The sequence below is a fragment of the Schistocerca serialis genome, chromosome 3 (genome assembly GCF_023864345.2).
Source record: "Schistocerca serialis cubense isolate TAMUIC-IGC-003099 chromosome 3, iqSchSeri2.2, whole genome shotgun sequence".
NCBI classification, from domain to species: Eukaryota; Metazoa; Arthropoda; class Insecta; order Orthoptera; family Acrididae; genus Schistocerca; species Schistocerca serialis.
In genome coordinates this window covers 889,389,001-889,410,352 of record NC_064640.1, presented here as the reverse complement: position 1 = coordinate 889,410,352, position 21,352 = coordinate 889,389,001, and the positions used below count along the sequence as shown (strand labels likewise).

General features: G+C 38.1%; 1 protein-coding gene across 1 annotated transcript in view; it reads right to left on the bottom strand.

Moving 5' to 3' along the window:
• Positions 1-21,352, bottom strand: part of LOC126471127 (unconventional myosin-Va) — a 358,954-nt gene that overhangs the window by 11,988 nt on the left and 325,614 nt on the right. Inside the window, exons 20-28 of the mRNA XM_050099213.1 lie at positions 20,846-20,995; positions 20,075-20,171; positions 19,422-19,611; positions 19,142-19,340; positions 14,094-14,187; positions 13,763-13,945; positions 13,312-13,661; positions 5,773-6,030; positions 5,448-5,582 (exon numbers count right to left, since the gene is read on the bottom strand). Coding sequence (XP_049955170.1) covers positions 5,448-5,582; positions 5,773-6,030; positions 13,312-13,661; positions 13,763-13,945; positions 14,094-14,187; positions 19,142-19,340; positions 19,422-19,611; positions 20,075-20,171; positions 20,846-20,995 — 1,656 coding nt within the window. The remainder of the gene's footprint in view (positions 1-5,447; positions 5,583-5,772; positions 6,031-13,311; positions 13,662-13,762; positions 13,946-14,093; positions 14,188-19,141; positions 19,341-19,421; positions 19,612-20,074; positions 20,172-20,845; positions 20,996-21,352) is intronic.

The following is a 21,352-nucleotide window of genomic DNA, read 5'->3' as shown; positions in this document are numbered from 1 at the left end:
ACAAAAAGCTCTTTGACTAGCTATACTCAAATTAAGTATAATAATGTCAAGGTGCTGATTAACAAGATCATGTTGCTAAAGTCCGATTCATCTGTGTGTGTGTGTGTGGGGGGGGGGGGGGGGGGGTTGCCTGTTTTAGAATTTTTGGTCTGCTTATAATTTTTGTAATTGGTCCCTTGTTAAACACATGTGAAATTCTGAAGGATATACTCCCCTACTTAACCTTTCTGTAAACAGAATATATTGCTGAACACCCACATACTTAATGCCGGGCAAATTAGATTTCAAATGGACAGTGGGCCTGAAAGTGTGAAACAACCATGAATTTTACACATAACACTAACATCAGTGAAATTAGCTGCCATACAATGCTTCCAAATTGATAGTCCAGGAAATATTATTTATAATTGTGCTCAATTTAATTTCCATACGTCTGGTTTTTGAAGTTGGAAAAGCTGCAGTATTCGGCAGTTTAACTGGCTTTTGTTTAATTCTTCACCAGAAAATTAATGGTGCACATTCACTTTTCGCACCATATTCGCTGTCATTTATATTCCAATACATATTTTAATGATAAAAAGGTGCACCAAATGTTTGTTTGAACAAAATCTGTAAAACAAATTCCATGAGGCAAGAAATATGAAGTTTTGTGGTGACAGAGAATCTTTTCTCAAACCTTAATATCAATTCTTCTCTTAGTACCATGTGTCTGTACTTTCTATCGTATATTGTTAACTTCAAGAGTTAATTCTGTGCAAGATAACTGCATCAAGGAACTAGCACATTGTGACCACACTGCAGCACTTTTAAGCTTCAAATAATTTCACTTCATATTGAGGACACCTTGGAACTGCCAATGTCAACAGTGAGCTAATACTCACTGAAAAGGACAGTAAGCATTGTTGTTCGACAGGAGCAACTGATTTGTGTAGAAACTCATTCTTTTGAATGAAATAAATTGGGGTGGGAACAGTAAATGATTTGCATTGTATATATAGGGAGAACAAATGGGGAAGTGATGCCACACATTCTTGAACCAATTCAAATGGGTTAACACCGTAGAACACTATTTACCTCCAGGTTAATGGCGTGGTGGCTGAGCAACTACCACAAGAAATCAGTAAAGCACATTGTAAATGAAACAATTATTAAAACATTGTATGTTCTACACCTGATCCTGATACAAAAGTTTTTTTTTTTTTTTTTTTTTTTATGGGGGGGGGGGGGGGGGGGGGGAGAGAGAGAGAGAGAGAGAGAGAGAGAGAGAGAGAGAGAGAGAGAGAGCGCAAGAATATTCTAACGTAATTATAGGGTAATTATATTTCCAATATACTTCATACTGTATTACTTGAGAAGTTGAATATCATTTTATGAATTCATCTGGAGGCTATATTCCTACAGCTGTTTGTTCCAAACCCAAGAACACTAATAACAGTAACTCTCATGTTAAAGTGAATACACTACCAAGTGGACTACCAAGTGGACTACCAAGTAGACTACCAAGTAGACTACCAAGTAGACTACCAAGTAGACTACCAAGTAGACTACCAAGTAGACTACCAAGTAGACTACCAAGTAGACTACCAAGTAGACTACCAAGTAGACTACCAAGTAGACTACCAAGTAGACTACCAAGTAGACTACCAAGTGGTTATAATTGAAGTTCAGCTACACATAGCAGTCCAATGTGGGTTGTAATTATCTTAAGGCAGAAAAATGTGGTAGGCATGCTAATGCATTAATGTGGAAACAATTTACACTGGGGAAATGAAAAAAGAAAGAAAGAACTGGTTCCAGTTTTTGCCACCAGGTGCAAATCTGGTACTGTACAGCACCTCGTCAATGTCTCCAGTGCTCATACTGAACATACTGCTTAAGCAGTGGTAATAATAAAATCAACATTATGTCTTTCATATTTGTTTCACCTTTTCTGCCCACGTGTGCCATTCCTAATCAATTACAAATGGAAACATTTCTATACAGAACGTTAAACTAAAACACTTTCAGCTGTCTAAATTTCCAGTTATTATTTCATTTGTGCAACCAGTTTCCGTGCTACATTATGCCATCTTCAGGTCCCCATGACTGGTGTGTAGGAAGAATCCTTCCTCTGGTTCAGTCAAAAAAGGGCCAGCATTCAGTGCTTAGTAACTGTAGATTTTGATCATCACTTGCTGACTGTTAGACAAACATGGACTTACAGAGCCATTTCTATACATCTTTCTTGCATTCACAGCACCACGTTAGCACCTGGTGGACGAAACTTGAACCAGTTTTTTCCAGCATAAATTGGTTCTGCATTAATGGATTAGAATATCTACCAAGTTTCACTGACATATAATAATTATAGCCCACAGTGGACCTCTGAGTGGTTGCACTATAATTATAACTACACAGTGTGTGGTTAGTTTAATGATCCTCAGCTTGTTGTTTAACAGATGTCTATATGAGGTTTGTGAATGAACCGCAGATATGGTCGATAACTTGAATAAAATAACTTTGTAATAGACAGGCTGCAATGAAGTTGAGAAAAAGCACATGTGTGTGGGGGGGGGGGGGGGGGGGAGGCATTGTTGCTGGAATGCAGACAGACAAACTTGACTAAATAAATAAGAAACAGGTGGCACTCTAGAAAGGACCAAGGTCAGCTGGCAACTGATCCCTACCATTTGACTAAATGAAACATCAGTCACAAAGTTATTTTAATGAAAATGTATCTGGTACAGTTTTAAACTAAAAATATCCTTTACACCTGCACTGAGGTTTCTCAGAATACAACCCCATATGAAATTAATACCACACGAATCTACTAAATTGCAAAGAAACAGGTGAATTACTCTGTTCCAAAATCAACTAGCTAATTGAATTAATCCAGACAAAAGAGGCAGTAACAGAGGAATGGGAGGTAGCTGCGATATCCCCATATATAAAAAATAAATGTAAGTCAGTGTATGACAGCTATATGCATGTAGCATAACTACAATTCTACAACAAGATCTCCTCAGATTGTCCACTTAAAAAAAAAAAAAAAAATAAACCACTGACAACAGATATTGGAGAATACCAAGGTGGTTTTCAGACAGACAACCACAGAACAGACTTATCTCAAAACAGGCATGTGAGAAAGTGAACTAAAATGGCCAAGAATCATGTCTCCTCTTTGTAGACTTCCAGAAGGTTTATGATAGTATCCACACAATGAATCTGATTACAATCATGACAGAATTTGATATAGCAAAGAAATTGGTGGGACTTTTAGAGAGATGTTTACATGACACAAAAGTTATGGTCATAGGTAATAAAATTACAAAGTACCCAAGCAAAAACAGGATTATGACAAAGAGATGGGTTAGCACCTGTCCTTTCCAATCCGGCACTTGAAATAGTAATTCCAGAGTTGAACAAGGAACTACAGGATGGTCAAATCAACAATTAAAATATTGATTATCTGACCCCTGCTGCTGACGCCTTAATAGCATGCACACAAGAAGAAGTGAAAAGCAGTATTCAGGCTATATAGTTGTCTAACCAGGAACACTCTAAAACAAGACCTTAACTGACTGCTTACATTTGAGGAAAATATAGACCGGTCTGGAAACCAACTACTAGACAATGGGGAAGACACCACAATACTGAACCATAGAGGGAAGCCAAATAAAAATGAGATAAGATGGAAAAGAAGTAAGTAAACTTTATTATTTCAAAAATAATTACCTTAACCGACAACACATTTATCCAGCTGTGAGGCAAGACAGTCAGTGCCTTCATAGAAAAGTGTTTTTTGGTTGCCTATGGAACATGATTGCATTCAGACGTGCAGCTCTTTGTCCAAAGCAAACTGATGGCCACGAATAGCTTTGTTCAGGTCTCCACATGTTGAAAGGTCAGTACTGCAGGATGGATGTGTAAAGACATCCCAGCATAACTTCTGCAGCGTAGTCTAAACAACCTTAGCAAGATGTGGGCAAGTGCTATCCTGCAAGAGAATGATTCTGTCCGTAACCCACTGCTCACTGATTTTCTGGAACACGACACCACAATTTATGCGCAGTGGTACTTTAACACTTTGCAAAAACTGAAGTGTGCCATCAAGTCCAGTCACCCAGGAATGATGACAGATGGGATCATTCTGCTGTAGGATAATATCCTCCCAGATACTGTCTAGGTTATTTCAACTATGCTGCAGACATTTCGTTGGGAAGCCCTCCATACTGTCCCAATATCTCTCCATAGAATTCCCATATTTTTGGAGCCCTGAAGAAACACACTGTGGCAGTCCATTTGCTTCAGACAAAGAGCTCCACACCTGGCTACAATCGTAATGTAGGCAACTGCAAACATTTTTCCATGAAGATGTTTACCACCCTGTCTCACAGTTGGATAAATTTACTTGCAGTTATGACAAATTTGGAATAATAAACAGATGACTTAATTTTTTTCCATTTGTTTCATTTTCATTTGACTACTGCTTACAGAAAAGCTGTACAAGGAGCCTAACATCATTGGAGTGATAAAAAGCAAGGACTCCGGTGGGCTGGACATGTAGTGAGAATGGAAGAAATGAGATGGCCCAAAACTGCAATGGAATGGATGGCAAGAGATTGGTGGCCATCAGAATACCACTCCTGTTAATAATGCAGTAAAAACTACAAGTACTATATTTTCGTTGTAACTGAGAGCCACACTATTAAGCATGACCCATCAACTGATTTTTCTCCAGTATATTATTTGGGCTATATTACATTTTTCCCGATATTAATCTAAAACAATATTGCTTGTGTAAGCTGCATATACGTTGCTGCTGTCTGCTATAGTTAACAATGGCTAACTTTCTTTCCTAGAACATAATAAGATTGAAAGTAACAGTTGTCTTTCTGTAAATCCCTATTCCAATTCATTTGGCTATATAGAATGAATTCCATAAGCACGAGCCTATGTATACCCAATGTTTTGCTAATCATTTATAGTCACCCTGCACTAAACAATGGAATCTTTCTTAAAAATATTATGGCATTCATAAAAAGCTCATGATTTGTTAGTAAATTATCATTACTGAAATAAGAAACTACTCCATAACACGCTGTCTTTTCAAAACACAGCAGTGTCCTTTCGTTGCCGTCATCATCATCATCATCATCATCATCCCATCATCCACAAACTATAATTGATGGGTTATACAGACCCAGTAAAATACACAAACTTGTATCAAAATGGCAGGAGATTCTGCCCATAATACTGTGTACAAAATCTTCAAAAAATACAGTAAGTCTGAAAAATTCAGCCAGAGAGCAGGAAATCATTCCATTAAACCTTTCTCTGTTAAAAGACAATGGCAGCTCTGAAATTTTGTAGTGCATACAAACTACTGTAAAAATTACATACATTTAAACCAAAGAAGACAAATAACAGTAACATGCAAAGAATTCCACTGAGAACATTTCCCATACCTGCAGTCTTGTGTCACGACACCACTGTTCAAGATGTGATAGATTATATCTTATCTGCATTCCTTTAGTCCAATGACACAAATCCTTTCGAAGAAGTAGGTTATTCAGTGAACTGGCACAAATGAAGTAAAACATCTGTAAAAGAAAAACACCCAAATTCATGTAACATGGTAACATTGTCAGGGATACTTTATTTTGCTTTTTGTCTGTAAACTACTAGACACTTCAATCTATACATGATACTTCCCTTGCAAAACCAGATTGAAACAATATTCATTTTAGCGTAGTATGGTGTAGTTTACTGTCAGAAAATCTGGTACCTCACCTGCCGAAATATCTGGACAATAAGCTCTGGGTCAACACCATGGTACCCCATAATTTTATGAATAGAATTTAGTTCCTGCAGGAGTGCATCCAGTGACTTCTGTGCATCCAAAAACGGCTCCGAATCTCTTGATGTAGAGGCAGCTCTTCCTCTCATCCCACTAGGTTTTTGACTTGACAAGCCACTTATTGCTTCATGTTCAAGAATAGCTGGCACCACCAATGGTTGTACCTTTTCTTGTATGTGCCCAATAAGACTCTGTAATGATATGTATATTATTTTAGACACTATTTCGGGAACAGTTAAATATATCTTGTAGATGAATTTGTAAAGCAACTGGCCAAAATATTAATGAGTTAAGGCAAAATATAAGTAGGACACTTAAAAACTGTCTTTCTCCAACTTGTAAAAACAGATATTCAAACCACACTGGGGCCAACAGAATAATTTCTCACTTTCAATATTGCTCACACAACGATTTAAAAAAGAAAGACGTAAATAAAGAACTGAATAAACAATGTACTAAGGTATACATTACTCATAAAACTGAGTTGCTAAATTTCTTAGCACCTATATGGGAAAAATGAAGTGAATACGATCATTACAAACAATGCTTTCACTGTACTTTAGCACATTCAAAAATGGGGAGTGATTTCCAAATCCATCACAATAAAGGCAGGTTTGATGAACAGTTTGTCTGCCTGTGTGCAAAGTGGGAGTGTCGCATCTTATGCTAGGGTGGGTATCACCTTAAGGGGAAGTTACATGCTTCATCATTTAGATAGTAACCTTAGAATCAATTTGCACCTTTGTATCACGTAACCATGTGCTTGTTCCACACTGTGAGAGTACAATGGTCACTAGGTGTAATCAGATTTCAGGTAGATAACTTAAGTATTGTTTTGCACATGTCACAAATACAACAAGAAAACCAAATGCCTATCACTTTCATAAAAACAATCAAGTGTTGTCAATTGACCACAACTGTGGCTATTGCAAAATTTCACACTGAATTGTTGGCAGTCAGCATCTCGTTCTTATTGGAGCCTTATTTCCATAACAACAAATTATCTTATATCTTCAAACAACGGAAAATCCACGATGGAATGTAGCAATATTATGAAAAGGATAGTTACACACACACACACACACACACACACACACACACACACACACACACACAGTGTCTGTGGCTTCAGCTGCAGAAACTGTGGTGTGTGTGTGTGTGTGTGTGTGTGAGAGAGAGAGAGAGAGAGAGAGAGAGAGAGAGAGAGAGAGAGAGAGATACTACAGGAGTTATGGCAGGCTTTCGCACAACTGGTGCCTTCCATGAGCAGCCGCATCGTGCCTGATTGGGGCACTAGCTTTTGTGCATCAGGACTTCTGGGTGCAGAAATCACAGTGGACTTCCTGGCCAACAATTGGTCACCACAGCGTGCCACGAGTCATCTGTGTCATGCGTGAGAAGAGGGGTGTGAATACTGTGCTGCAGTGCTACAAGTGTATTAGCATGAATCTCAATAAAATATTTTACTTTCTGATACTGTATCTTCGTAATTTGACTAGATGTGTGTCATTTCATATTTTCAAAATATGAGATGTTACTTAAAGAAAAAGGGATGCTTGACTTCACACAATATTATCGGCTGCCGCTATATGCCATCCTACTACAAATTGTGTGTGTGTGTTGCATTTGCATGTGCGTGCGTGTTGTCTAATTTCGAAGAAGACCTTGTTGGCCGAAAGCTCACTTTCTGACAGTCTTTTTGTTGTGCCTATCTGCAACTCAGCATATCTACTATATGGTGAGCAGCAACTATCTTGTATCTTCGTAATTTGACTAGATGTGTGTCATTTCATATTTTCAAAATATGAGATGTTACTTAAAGAAAAAGGGATGCTTGACTTCACACAATATTATCGGCTGCCGCTATATGCCATCCTACTACAAATCCACAACAACTGGTTTTGTTATGCAGTGAATTCACTAATTCTTGAGTGTCTCATGAAGTATATGCAGTTTCCCCTTGATACAAAATCAAAGTGCATTGTAAGCATGGTCTCTTGAGGCAATAGGCTAGGTGGGAGCTGTTAGGTATCAACCTCAGGTGATATACAAAAAGTTAAATTTGACTGGAAAGCCAAACCAGTTCTCTGGCTTGTGGAAGAATAAAATGAAATGTAGCAGTTATGATAAGCTGCAGATACAGGAAGTAAGGGGAACTTTAAACACACATTTTGATGAATACCCTCACAAACAAAATAAAAAATACTTGTGACACTCAATGAAACATGCTGCCACTAACATAATGTACAATTTAAAAATATTGCACAGAGCCAGCAAGTAACAGCTGCTGCTGGAGATTTTAGATCTACTGACAACTTCCATTCATGGAAGAAAAAACCTGAAACGCATGGTGTATATTACACCACATTACGACATAAGTACTTAAAGCTTGTTATTTTGAGAACTCTATCGAATTGTGTATAAGGTTGAGGTAGCTGGCTAACATTCAACAGCAGATGTATGTGCAGTACCCTCACTACTGTTTGTGTGCTACAGGGGTTGGGTGGGGGGGGGGGGGGTCACAGTGGTATGATTGGGCCCTTGCAGTACAGTCGAAGCAGCTTCTACACTGTAGAAGCCATGGATTTGTTCACCAAGTTGCCCTCCCTTGACTTGGCACCTTTTACTAGTGGGTAATCTCCAGGCTCACTTCAGCAGCAGCCAGACTCCTGCCCTGGGAGGCAGCAGTTCATGACCCAGACAGAACAGTCACCACCCTGCTACACTGGTAGTGGCAACCTGACACCTCATGCTTTCACTCACAGGGGCAAGTTCTGCTCCATGAGACTGTCATCCCCTACAGGAGTTATGGCAGGCTTTCGCACAACTGGTGCCTTCCATGAGCAGCCGCATCGTGCCTGATTGGGGCACTAGCTTTTGTGCATCAGGATTTCTGGGTGCAGAAATCACAGTGGACTTCCTGGCCAACAATTGGTCACCACAGCGTGCCACGAGTCATCTGTGTCATGCGTGAGAAGAGGGGTGTGAATACTGTGCTGCAGTGCTACAAGTGTATTAGCATGAATCTCAATAAAATATTTTACTTTCTGATACTGTTTTCCTGAGCTACCATTGGCCTGCACCCTTACCAAGACCCACCATCACAACCTAGCCCTGCACAGAAGTGCTCCTCACCCCAGACCACATTACACTGTATTCACATGAAGTTCTTTGTCGACTGCCACCAAAAACACTATACTCATGATGTCAAAGAGCATGCAAAAGCCTCATAGCACATTAGCAACATGTTGAGGGCATATACACTAGCAGAATTTAATTTACATGGGATGCAACTATTGCGAGGTTTCTTTGTTCTGTAGCCACATGTAGAACACAAGACCTCTTGGGGATGGAGACTAGCACTTTAATCACATCCTCCATCAAGGGTAACATTCACTATACCTTGGAATGATTAACATTTCTGTCCAAAATCCTTCCCACCTCTCCCAAGGGATGTTTCACCAACATGGAACCTTCAATTTGCATTCTGTTACCCACTAAGCTACAATAATACATCAATTATGTTTTATAGAGAATCGTGTGGCAACATGGGATACAACTTCTTCCACTCCCTACTCTTTCTTTCCTCATCACCTCCCCCCTTCCCTTCCCTTCCCTCACCAAAACACATCATTTCATGAAACAAGTAATGAAAACAGTTCTTTTGGTGTGACATTGTACATTCGGTGTCACAAAACATTGAGAAATCATTGTTGAATTAGGTCAGATTTCCTAGCACTTAACTGATGGATCACATAATGACAGTACATCCAAGAATAAACCGCTGATTTAGAATATGGCTTAGGCCAAAATGAATACTGTGTACATCGTCCACGACCACAACTCTCACTTTCCTTAAATAAGTTTGTATGTATACTGTCTGGATTACATTCAGTCACAACCAGTAATATGGAAGTATGAAGAGTGTATCTATAAATAACAGTATTTCACTCATTATCTCATATTTGCAGTGTGGCACCTTCTTTAGGTTAGTTGGCCGATTTGCCGGAGGGGACCAAACAGTGAGGTCATCAGTCCTTTGAATTAGGGAACAATGTCAGCCTCGCCCTTTTAAAGGGACCATCAAGGCATCTGCATGAAGTGATTTAGGGAAATCATGGAAAACCTGAATCGGGATGGTCAGACGCAACTTTGAACCATCGTCCTCGCTAATGCGAATCCAGTGTGCTAACCTCTGCGCCACCCCACTTGGTCCTTCTTTTGTTTGTTGCACTTGTATAGCCTCTCAAAACACACAGTGATGGCTCTATCATATATCTCACTGAAAATTGTTATTTAGGTTATCTTTCTCCACTTTCAGTGAAAAAAGAAAAGATTACATTAGATCCAGTATGAGCTTTAAGGCTAAAATGGAGATTTTTTTTTTTATATTTAGAAGTCCTTGTGCAAATATGTGCATTTTAGCTGCTGTGGAAGCAGGCACTTTGTTGTGATAAAACAAGATCACATGGAAACCTGCTATTTCTGCTCCTCCAACAGTCTTTCAAGTTGTATATAGTAAACTGTATACCCCTCTTCTGAGCAGTTTAGAAATGCACAAACTAGCTTTTAAAACTTCAGTTACTGTCTGACCAACCATATTTTTACTGATAAGACAAATTCATGAAAGAAAGTGCACATCATTCTTTTATGAACACACTTTGCTTTCTTCACATTATCTGATGCAGATCCAAATGTGGGTCTATCACTTGCGCCTGGGTAAATAGCTACAGCAATGTTCTGAAACCAGTTTAAATATTGAAAGTCTATTTTCAGCTGCAAGAAAAAGAATTAAAGGTATCATGCATCTGTTAACACATCGCTCAGCATTCTATACATCTAAAGTGCCCAGTATGATCAGTACAATATTTAATAACTGCAAACTTTACTGAAAATAACACCTTGCAATCCTTGCAGACAAACATTCAATACAGCTTTAGAGATGAATGCCAAGATAATTCAACATGCATATTTAACTTTTTTGTTCTGTAGCCACATGTAGCCTCTTCAAATATTCTCCATATATGAAACATGTTCTTCAGAAGGGACTGTTTTCTGGTGTCCAGACCAATGTGTATTTTCATGAATATATCTATCAGAGTTGAATTTATTGTAATGAAGAAGACCAGAGGCATAGAAATAAAAGAGGCTTCAAATGATAAATGTGATCTCTCAAGGAACCAATAGGCCCTCAGACCCATTCTAAACATCATTTCCAATTGGACTCCGTGACAGATAGCAAGTTGGGCCTTGTTGTCTAGCAGTAAAGCACTTGACTGGAAACCAAGAGGTTACAGGATCGAATCCTGGTCAGAACTCTGATGTTTCAATATGCATTTTCACTTAGCCTTCACCTCTCAATGATGAGAGAAGTCGTCAGAAATGACACACGGTTCAAATTCCACATTAGCCACACAAAATTATTATCTATGCAGAGCACTGGAGCAAAACCACATTCACTGCTTGTAATAGTTACTCACTACTGAGATTTGCAATAATACATGATATGATACATGATTAGTACATGCCTTTCTCAGAAGTGAAGTAGTTTTCAGGACTACCTAATTCCGGTTGAATGTAGAAGCGACATGATAAAATTTCAAGCAAAATCATGTAACTTTCAACTGGTTTCACTATATACACTAATAATGTAGGTCAGTGTACTCAGAAGTGTGATAGTTAGCAAGCCACATATCTTCTCTGTGGCACTTCCATTCCCTCACATCATTTTGGCATTTTTAACACCCGCCAATTGGCTCTGGCGTGTCCTATGCATTCCGCCAAGGAGGTATGAATGCTCACTGCAGCTGTGGGAGCACTGTAGACCTGGCTTTGACAGAGTGGTAGTCCGAATGAATTCTTCCCTGTGAAGCCATCAATTAGGAGACATGATTTGTCATCACACTGGTGTTGTGTATGTTTAGTGTGCTACATGCCTCGAGCTGCCAACTAACTAAACTCATCCACTGGATTTTGTGCTGGCACTTTACCTTGAGTCAGAATTGACTCAGTTTAGCTTGTAGGAAGGGGAGTTTCATTATATAGAATGAAATCTCTCACTGCAGAGCTCTAGGAACATAACTTCTTGTCTGGCAGTTTCATTCAGTTATGAGCATCCTGTAAACAGGGTTAAAAGGTGGTCGAAGTGAGTTATGCCATCATCTGGACCGTAATATACACTTGCACAGGTGCCATTGACTGGGTTACGTGCAATTGTGTTCTTCTTAATATGTACACATGCTTTCTATTCATTAGAGACCAGGAGTCATAGTTAACACTGCCGAACGAATACCAGTCCTTTGTATTCTTGCCAAGGGAGTTTGTGGTAATTCACAGCCTTCTTTATTGCTGCTTATTATGAGGTGGCCCATTTGGACTACGTTTTATTTCTTTTAAACCTCTGGTTAGTATTGTTCAGGGTTGATGATGTGCAAGGGTGAAAATGGATTTAAAATCATGCATGACTGTTTTAAAGTGATTTTACTTTAATATGAGCTAAAATTTCTGAAGTTTTTACATTTATGAACAAATATGCTATTCAGTATTTGCTTTTTAATGGTTGCATGTTGAGGTTGTTATAATTCGTGATAACTAATTACAAATATTCACTGAGGGCTTGCCTTTGGTTTGGATCTGATTCGGATTAACTATCTTAATATGTAATAAAGATGTTGCTTGAATGTTGTTTTGCATGCCTCTCAACCCAGCACCACCGCTCCTAACTATCACATTATTGTTGATAACCTACAGCAGGTGTTCAAAACAGAATTGTAATTTGAATTTGTGCCAAATGTGAAATCCATGCCATCATACAGTTTTTATTGGCAAAAATATTTCAAATTTGTTGACATTTATCACAAATTTTTTTCTGTACAGGGACTGCATATGATGCAGAAAGATGGTGTGCATCAGAGGTAGATTTTGTATAAACGTTTATGAGCAAATATTCGTGATGATAGAACTGGCGGTTCTTCTGTAGTCGGCAACAAATTGATACAGGAAAATCAGCAAAAGACTTCATGGAAACATGCATGTTTGTAATATCTCCACTATCACAACTTTCTGCAGATTTATCTGAAGGTTTTGTATAAGTTCATGTCCACACATTTAGGGTAGCACAAGTTCTCTTCTTGTTGTTCTTGAGAACCAGATAACTCAGCTGATTACTTCTTCTTCTCCTTGACGATGTGGAAAGTGGCAATTAAGGTGGGTAAGGGCGCTGTTGAGGAGTAATTATCGGGGATTAACGGTGACTTACACGAAGGAAGAATTACACTTAGGATAATAGAGCAAAGAGAAGTAACAGTGACTACCAGACCACCAGCTGGCAAAAGAGACAAACTGTGGAGAGTCGATGGAAAATGTAGATAGGTCTCTCACATTTTCTACTGATTACACTAATCAAACAGATCACTATCTGAAACCCATTGTTTGAAGAACACTTGCAGAGATACAGTAAATATTAGGCATACCTGATAGATTCCTACAGCTATATCTGAAAGAACTTGTCTGTATTCAGACAGATCAAAATTCCTTAGACACTGTTCATTCTGTCTTGGTGTGTTTTCGGTCTGGAATGTTTTGTCTCCACTATACTGTTTCAAATTATGCAGAAGTCTCAGAGTGTTTGACAGCCACAAAACTGTTGTATCCATATCATCATGTCTTTTCTTAGTTACTTTCTTGATGGTGTTGATAGTTGCCGTCAGCAGTGACCGTACTTTCTCATCATCATTTGTACAATCTGTGTGCCTAATGCACATGAATAAAATGTATGCAGGCAATCCTGGTAACAGTGTTACAGCAATACGTGGCTTTAACTCTGCAATTATAAGAATAGAAAATTCAGAAACAATACAAACAATCAACACAGAAAAAGTATCAGTGAACATTACACAAAAATATTCAAATGTGTGTACTGACCAAATATCAGGTGCCTAACGATATGCTGAACATCCTCTTTGCGAAACTCAAACATGCCTTGGTAATGACTTTCCTTCTTTCTTGTCACTCTTATGTTATTCCTTTGATCTTGGCTCTTCACTAGAGTTTTCTCTGTTGCGCTTTCAGCTGTTTCAGTACTATTATCCAATTCATTTGGTAGCACTATGAACAAAAATTATACTCTTTCTTAAGGGGATAACCACAATCACTGTATTGAAAAACAAACAAAAGTGCACGCACAAAAACACACACACACACACACACACACACACACACACACACACACACACACACACACGAATATACTTACAACCTGCATCCTTCAGTGCCTTAGTTTGCAGTTTTAAGTTCTTCTTACATTGTCGCAGTTCCTCTTTCGCTAAATCTAGTTTCTCTTGCAGGTCCTGTAATTTTTACACAACAGAATTAGAAATAATTAAGATAGACAAGGAAACAGTCTAACACAACATTTATTTTGCCATTTGCACTGTCTGTGGTAAAAATCAATATCTATCTAGACTTCGTCACACATATTAGTTCAGTTCAGCATTGTTACACGAGTACCAGTAAACAAAGCTGTATTCGCATGTACTGACTTGAGAAACATCACATGAAATGATAAGAAATGGGATTGATTATTATGCAACTGCTGAAGAAATGGTTGCACTACAAATTTTATCAGTTTGTCCAACACTGAAACCCCTAACAGATTTATATTTAAAAAATCCAGGAGCATTGGTGGCAGGTTAAAAAAAACTTGTAGGATGAAACTTCCTGGCAGATTAAAACTGTGCGCCGGACCAAGACTCAAGCTCGAGTTCGAGTCTAGGTCCAGCACACAGTTTTAATCTGCCAGGAAGTTTTATATCATTGCACACTTCACTGCAGAGTGAAAATCTCATTCTGGAAACATGCAAGATATTTGTCAGGTTCCTTATCATCTACAGAGAAGGTATCATGAAAGCGAGTTCATATATCGTCACAGAGAAAAGAAGTTCTAGCTATGTACGTTGTTCCAACATAGTCTTCAGATATATTCATTTCTTCTCTGACAATGGAACCTTAACAAAAAAATCGTTTGTTCTTACTGGTCTACATACACAGGCTGCAGTTTAGCAAAAGACAAGAAGCCAAGTACAGTTCACTAGCATTTATCAAACCAGTTACTTCATAGTCCAAGGAGATATCAAACAGGTCAGGAAGCCACAGAAAGTGATCACAGCGTTTACAGTCCTATAACCAGATGAAAGAGGGTAAACGCTAGACATACCCAAGAGTAGACTGAGAAGCAGCATTCAATAAACAAAGTGCAGAAGGAATACCAAGGTTTAACATTTCTGGCTTCACTTACTCTGTTTCTTATTGCATAATTAGTATAATATCTGTGGTTAAGTGACAGGCCCAAGGCTGACAGCGTTTTTTTTTTTAATGATGAAAACTGTAGAATGCATACCATATAGTAAGAAAGAGATGAAGCAGTCAGTTCCATAATGGATGAAAGCAATCTGCCTCCATACCACAGCAATGTACTGCTTATTCACTATGAGAAACTTTGTTACAAAGAAGGAACAAATTGGATAATTTATGGTGTAGCTGTGTTTAAACTATGACAATCTAAATGTGTAGAACTGGTCACAGCAACAGCTAAATTTTCTCAATGAGCTGCAGCTTGAGACAACGTGAATGACAGCCAATTGAATCTATGATCAGTAAGCAACCCAACACACCAACTCCTCTGCAACACACAGGACTGGAAATACTGTGTTATAAATCAAAACTGTCCATAACCAAGCTACAGTTAATGATAATTTTTGTACCATGTGTAGCTTCCACTGTCTGTGTAAGAACTGAAACCATTAATTGATTTGTTAAAAATTACATTTTTCACTTCAGCATTTAATTTCTGTGTGAAGAACACTTCACCTCTAGTAGCTGTTGACGTAACAGAAAATGTACTGGTAATTCACTAGCTGGTACATTCACGAAATACAATACTGTCACATTCTGCAAAATACCCATTAACGTTTATTCAGGACCAGTTTCAGTGAGCTCTACACTTCAGACAAGAACACTACTAACACAGGAATGCAGATGAGAATGCATTATTTGGAATTATTAAGAGACTGGTTAAACATGCAGTGCAATTTCTCAACCCGCAAACAAATCATTTACTGGGCACCCATGTATGCTAGCCCTGTTCACTATTTTAGTCACCTCTATCAGTTTCCGGCTGCAAGGGGAAGAGGGTTTTCATTCAGCCTGAAGATGATGGGCCGGTCATCCCCTGTCGTCATCATCAATCTGAGGGCTGGTTTGATGCAGCTCCCCATGTTACTCTACCCTGTGCAAGCCTCTTCATCTCCGAGTAACTACTATAAACTACAGCCTTTTGAGTCTGTGAACTGTACTCATCTCTTACACTGCCTCTAGAATTTTTAACCCCTCCACCATATGCATGCATCCAGTACTTAAATTGGTTATCCCTTTATGTCTAAGAATGTGTCCTATCAACCAATCCCTTCTTTTAGTCAAGTTGTGCAACAAATTTCATCTCTCCACAATTCTATTCAGTATCTCCTCATTAGCTATGCAGTAAATCCATCTAACCTTCAGAATGATCAATCCATCTAACCTTCAGAATGATCAATCCATCTAACCTTCAGAATGATCAATCCATCTAACCTTCAGAATGATCAATCCATCTAACCTTCAGAATTATTCTCTAGCGCCACATTTGAAAAGATTTTATTCTCTTCTTGTCTAAATTGTTCACTGTCTACATTTCACCTATTTACATGGCAACACTCCAGACAAATACCTTCAGAAAAAGCTTCCCGACACTTTAATCTATATTCGATGTTAACAAATTTCTCTTCTTCAGAAACACTTTTCTTTGCATTTCCTGTCTACATTTTATATCCTCTCTACTTTGGTCATCATTTATTTTTCTGTCCAAATAGCAGAACTCGTCTTCTGCTGTTAGTGTCTTGTTTCCTACACTGATTCCTTCTGCATTGCCTGACTTAATTCGACTACATTCCATTACCCTTGTCTTACTTTTGTTGATGTCCATCTTGTATCCTCCTAAGTCCTTTGCTATCTCTGACAGAATTACAATGTCACTGGCAAGCAAGCAAGTTTTTATTTCTTCTCCCTGAGCTTCAAATTTTTCTATCATCTCCTTTACTGCTTGCTCAATGTACAGCTGAACACTAGGAATAGGCTACAACTGTCTCTCATTCCCTTCTCAGCCATTGCTACCCTTTCATGCCCCCTGAACTTCTGTAACTAGTGACTGGTTTCTGTACAGGTTGTAAATAGCATTTCGCTTCCTTACTTTATATCACTGCTACCTTCAGAATTTCAAAGAGAGTATTCAAGTCAATATTGTTAAAAACATTTCTCTAAGTCTACAAATGCTAGAACACATGCTTGCCTTTCCTTAACTCATCTTCTAAGAGAAGTCTTAGTGTCAGTATGCACTGGATCTTCCTACATTTCTTTGGAATCACAATTGATCTTCCCTAAGGTCAGCTTCTGCCAGTTTTTCCATTCTCCTGTAAACAGTTCATTTTAGTATTTTAAAGTCATGATTTATTAAACTGGTAGTACAGTAACATCGACATCTGTAAGCACCTGCTTTTTTGGGATTGAAATTATTACATTCTTCTTGAAGTCTGGGGGTACTTCACCTATCTCAAAGATCTTGCAATTTTATCATGGTTTGCTCTCCTAAGGCCGTCAGTAGTTCTGAGGGAATGTCATAATATCTCCTGTCCCATCTTCATCTATGTCCTCTTCCATTTCCATAATATTGCCTTGAAGTTTACTTCCCTCATATATCACCTGTATATACTTCCACCTTTCAGCTTTCCCTTCTTTCCTTAATACTGGTTTCCCATCTGAACACTTGATATTCATACAGCTACTTCTCTTTTCTCCCCAGGCCTCTTTACTTTTCCTGTAGGTGGTGTCTTTCATTCCCCTAGTGCTTCTATATCCTTACATTTGTCCTCTTGTCATTCCTGCCTCGCCATTTTTTACTTCTTGTCAATCTCACATTTTAGATGTTTGTATTGCTTTCCACCTGCTTCATTTGCTGTATTTTTATGACTTCTCTAATCTTTCTAAATTGATGGCAGTCTGAGCCTAATAAGTCAGTTTTAATTATGAGTAATTTCCCCACTTTATGCTTCGTATTTGGATTACACAGAAGGACTGAATGTTCAGTAATTGTACAGAGTGGTCTGGAGCTTGCAAAATCAAGGAGTCAGCCAACAGACGTCACAGGTGCAGTTAGTATTATATGACCTTGGTGTTTTCACAGTGGATTTCAGAGATTGGGAAGTGATCCTTCATAATAAACTGAGTTATCTGCAGTACAAAACATTTCGAGATTCTGATATTGCATTTCCTGTGTGGGCATGAATTTTCATTTAAACTTTCTGGTGTTCTAGGTGAGTGTTGTAGTATTTAGGTGAATGTGCATTTGATATGTAGACAGCTTACATCAGGTTGCTGAGGTAGTAGACAGGTGAACAACAGTGTTTTAGTGAACACGACAGACTTGGCAAAGTAAATTACATTTCTTTTCGTGGAAATTTGGGAATAATGTCTGAGTGAGTATTTCTCAATTGATTTTGAACGGAGGGAGGGAGGGAGGCAGAGAGAGAGAGAGAGAGAGAGAGAGAGAGAGAGAGAGAGAGAGAGAGAGATGGGGCACTATCTCTACAGTACATCATTGAGTCAGGGCATGTAATATTGTTGGTTATCTATCGAACAAATAGGAATTTTGAGCTTGATGACATGTCTTTCTGGCTGTCATTCATAGAGTGAGGTATGTGTAGCGTCAGTTTACATTTGTACCGCACTCATCTGCTACAACAGGAAAGACTGCACTCCAAAAGCAGTCCCCACAGTCATCAACATGACAAAAAATGAAGTTGACACTTCATTACTTGGCTGGAAGATGAAAATGGCAAACCCTATCCACTATTACCCAATCAAGGAAGCAGCATGGTATTTGTGCCCAGCCCCGAAGTTCAGCATTAAGTAAGGGAACAACTGCAACTAACTGGAAACATTGCAGAAAGTAGGGTAACTATTAACGGTGAAAGAGACCACAATAAACTACAACCATCACTGCTGACTTGGCCCCAATTCTAAATGCATTCTCCTGATGTATGTTTTTACCAATGAGAAAAAAGCTATTGGAGTACACTGTTTCCCTCCCCAATTACAATAGTCCACATTATCAGCTCTTCATGTACGTTTGTTTCCTCCCAAAACAGCGGGCAAATGTCATCTGGTTTGTAATATAGTGTGTTAAAATTGAGTATGATCTCAATTAATACTTACCAAGTTTTCTGAAGTCAGTCTTCTAATTTCATGTTGCATAAAAGCCTCAGTTTGAGTTTGTGGACTTTTAGTTAAGCTCATAGACAAAAGCTTGCGCTGATTATCATTCTCCTCTCTGAGTTTCTCATTTTCTTGTTGAAGTTCTTCTCTTTCTACTTGCCACCTATTTTTTTCTTGTTGTAGTTCATCTTCCAGCTGCCTATATGAATTAACAATTTAAAGAGTTAATGATTCCCAGCTGTAATTAACCAAAATAAGATAACTAAATTTCTGCACTCACCTATTTATCTTCTTTTGTGCTTCAAATGCCATTACTAACTCCCCATCCTCATTTATTAAGTCAACATGACTTCCATAGTTGTTACTAGCTACATTTTTCAAACCTTGGGTTTGTTTTGCTAGAACACTATGTAACTGTATATTTTCCTCCCGCTGTCTGTCAAAATCAAGTTGCAGCTCATTGTATTCTCCTGAATGAGAAGAAATTTGTGGTAATATCAGACATAAATGAAACAGACACTCAGTCAAATGCAGTAGCATAACAACAGTCACGAAGAAAATCTAATGCAATGTTTGTTAAGCAGTCTTCTGGAAAGATCAAGTTTTTGTCTAAAGTACTTGATAACACAGCAAACTTAAGACACACATTGGAAATACATTCTCAACCATTATCACCATTTTAATATTTCAGCAATTCTATGCCTTTGGCATGCAACCTGCTGTAATAATTATTTTTGTCCAGAACTGGCAGTACTTGCATAAACATGCACTTACACAATATTTCCATTAATGGAGTGTGTATGGAGCCAACACAAAACATGAACTGTTAGTTTTACACTGAAAACAATGGACTTTTGCACTTGAAAGAGACAACAGAAAAGAAAAAATAACAAAGATCACTACTGTGATCAACAAACAACAACTTCAACTTACTTAAAAATTCTTCTTGTCCTGATCCCTCAGCTACAGCTATTTGCATTTTAGCCAAATTTGCACGTAATCTTGAATACTCCACTTCCAGTTGTTGTAACTGAAATTTAAATATCAAAGGTGACATAAGAACACTGTCTCGGAGACAACAGTATTTAAAACTTAGTGGATACTTTTAATAAAACTAAACTGAATAATGTCAGTTTATGTTCTTAGCCCATAAAAAGCTGTTTACCAGTAAATTATAATAGAAGACCACATAGATGACGCTTTTGAATACCGATTTTCTGTATCAGCTCTAAGAATGTTTTATGAGAAAGTTTGTACTCTTCTAATATATTATTTACACTCAAGATATTATGTTATAAAATTTGTAATATGTGTGTGTGTGTGGGGGGGGGGGGGGGGGGGGTGAGCTAGCCACAAATGATTGTTATTGCCCAAAACTGGTCAGGTAAAAAGTCTGAATGAAGACAAGAAAATTAATACTAGCAACTTATGCCAACAGCAGTAAAAAAATAACCATCACATTGATGAAAGCTGCACAGTACCCATGCTGCAAAGTGTTTCTTTTATTAGGTTTCAAGCAATCATTTAATATAAATGCATAAATCTGTCTCTCATACATACAAAAATAGATTCTGAACAAAGAAATGGAAAAATAATTCCTTAATCAACATTATTTTAAGCATGAAAGTCAAATATAGTATCACAGCAAACTGATTTAACTTTTATATAATGATTAGAAAGTTTAATCATCACTTCAAGTCTTACTCGAAAACGATCGTGTGAAAATGCTTCATCATCACGTGGCTTGTCTTGTTTATCAAGGAACTCTTCTACTTGTTTCTGCAACTTGTTTCGTTCCTTTTCCAGTTCTTTTACCTTCTGCTGGAGCTTGAGAACTAGTTGAACACCTTCAATCTGAAAACAAATGCAACAAGGAAAAGCATTAGCAACTATTGCCGAAGTACATGCGTCAGTAATAAAGCTTCCTTGGCAGTATGGTTTTACTTCCACGTATCATCTTTCTGAGATGTAAGGCCTCATTTTAGGAATATTGCCTATTAGCAAAATGTTGAGTTTGAAACCGGTTTGAGATTTATCTGGAATAGTGTATTTTGTTTCCATCGATACATAAAAATAGAAATTAAAGTTGACAGGTACAGCAGGTGAATTCGAACCCAATTACTTGTGTGTAAATATATACGTAAGAACCACAATTAATGCCTTGTCCTACCTGCAAAATATGCTTGTGAACTGTGGAAGTTTCCAGAAGAA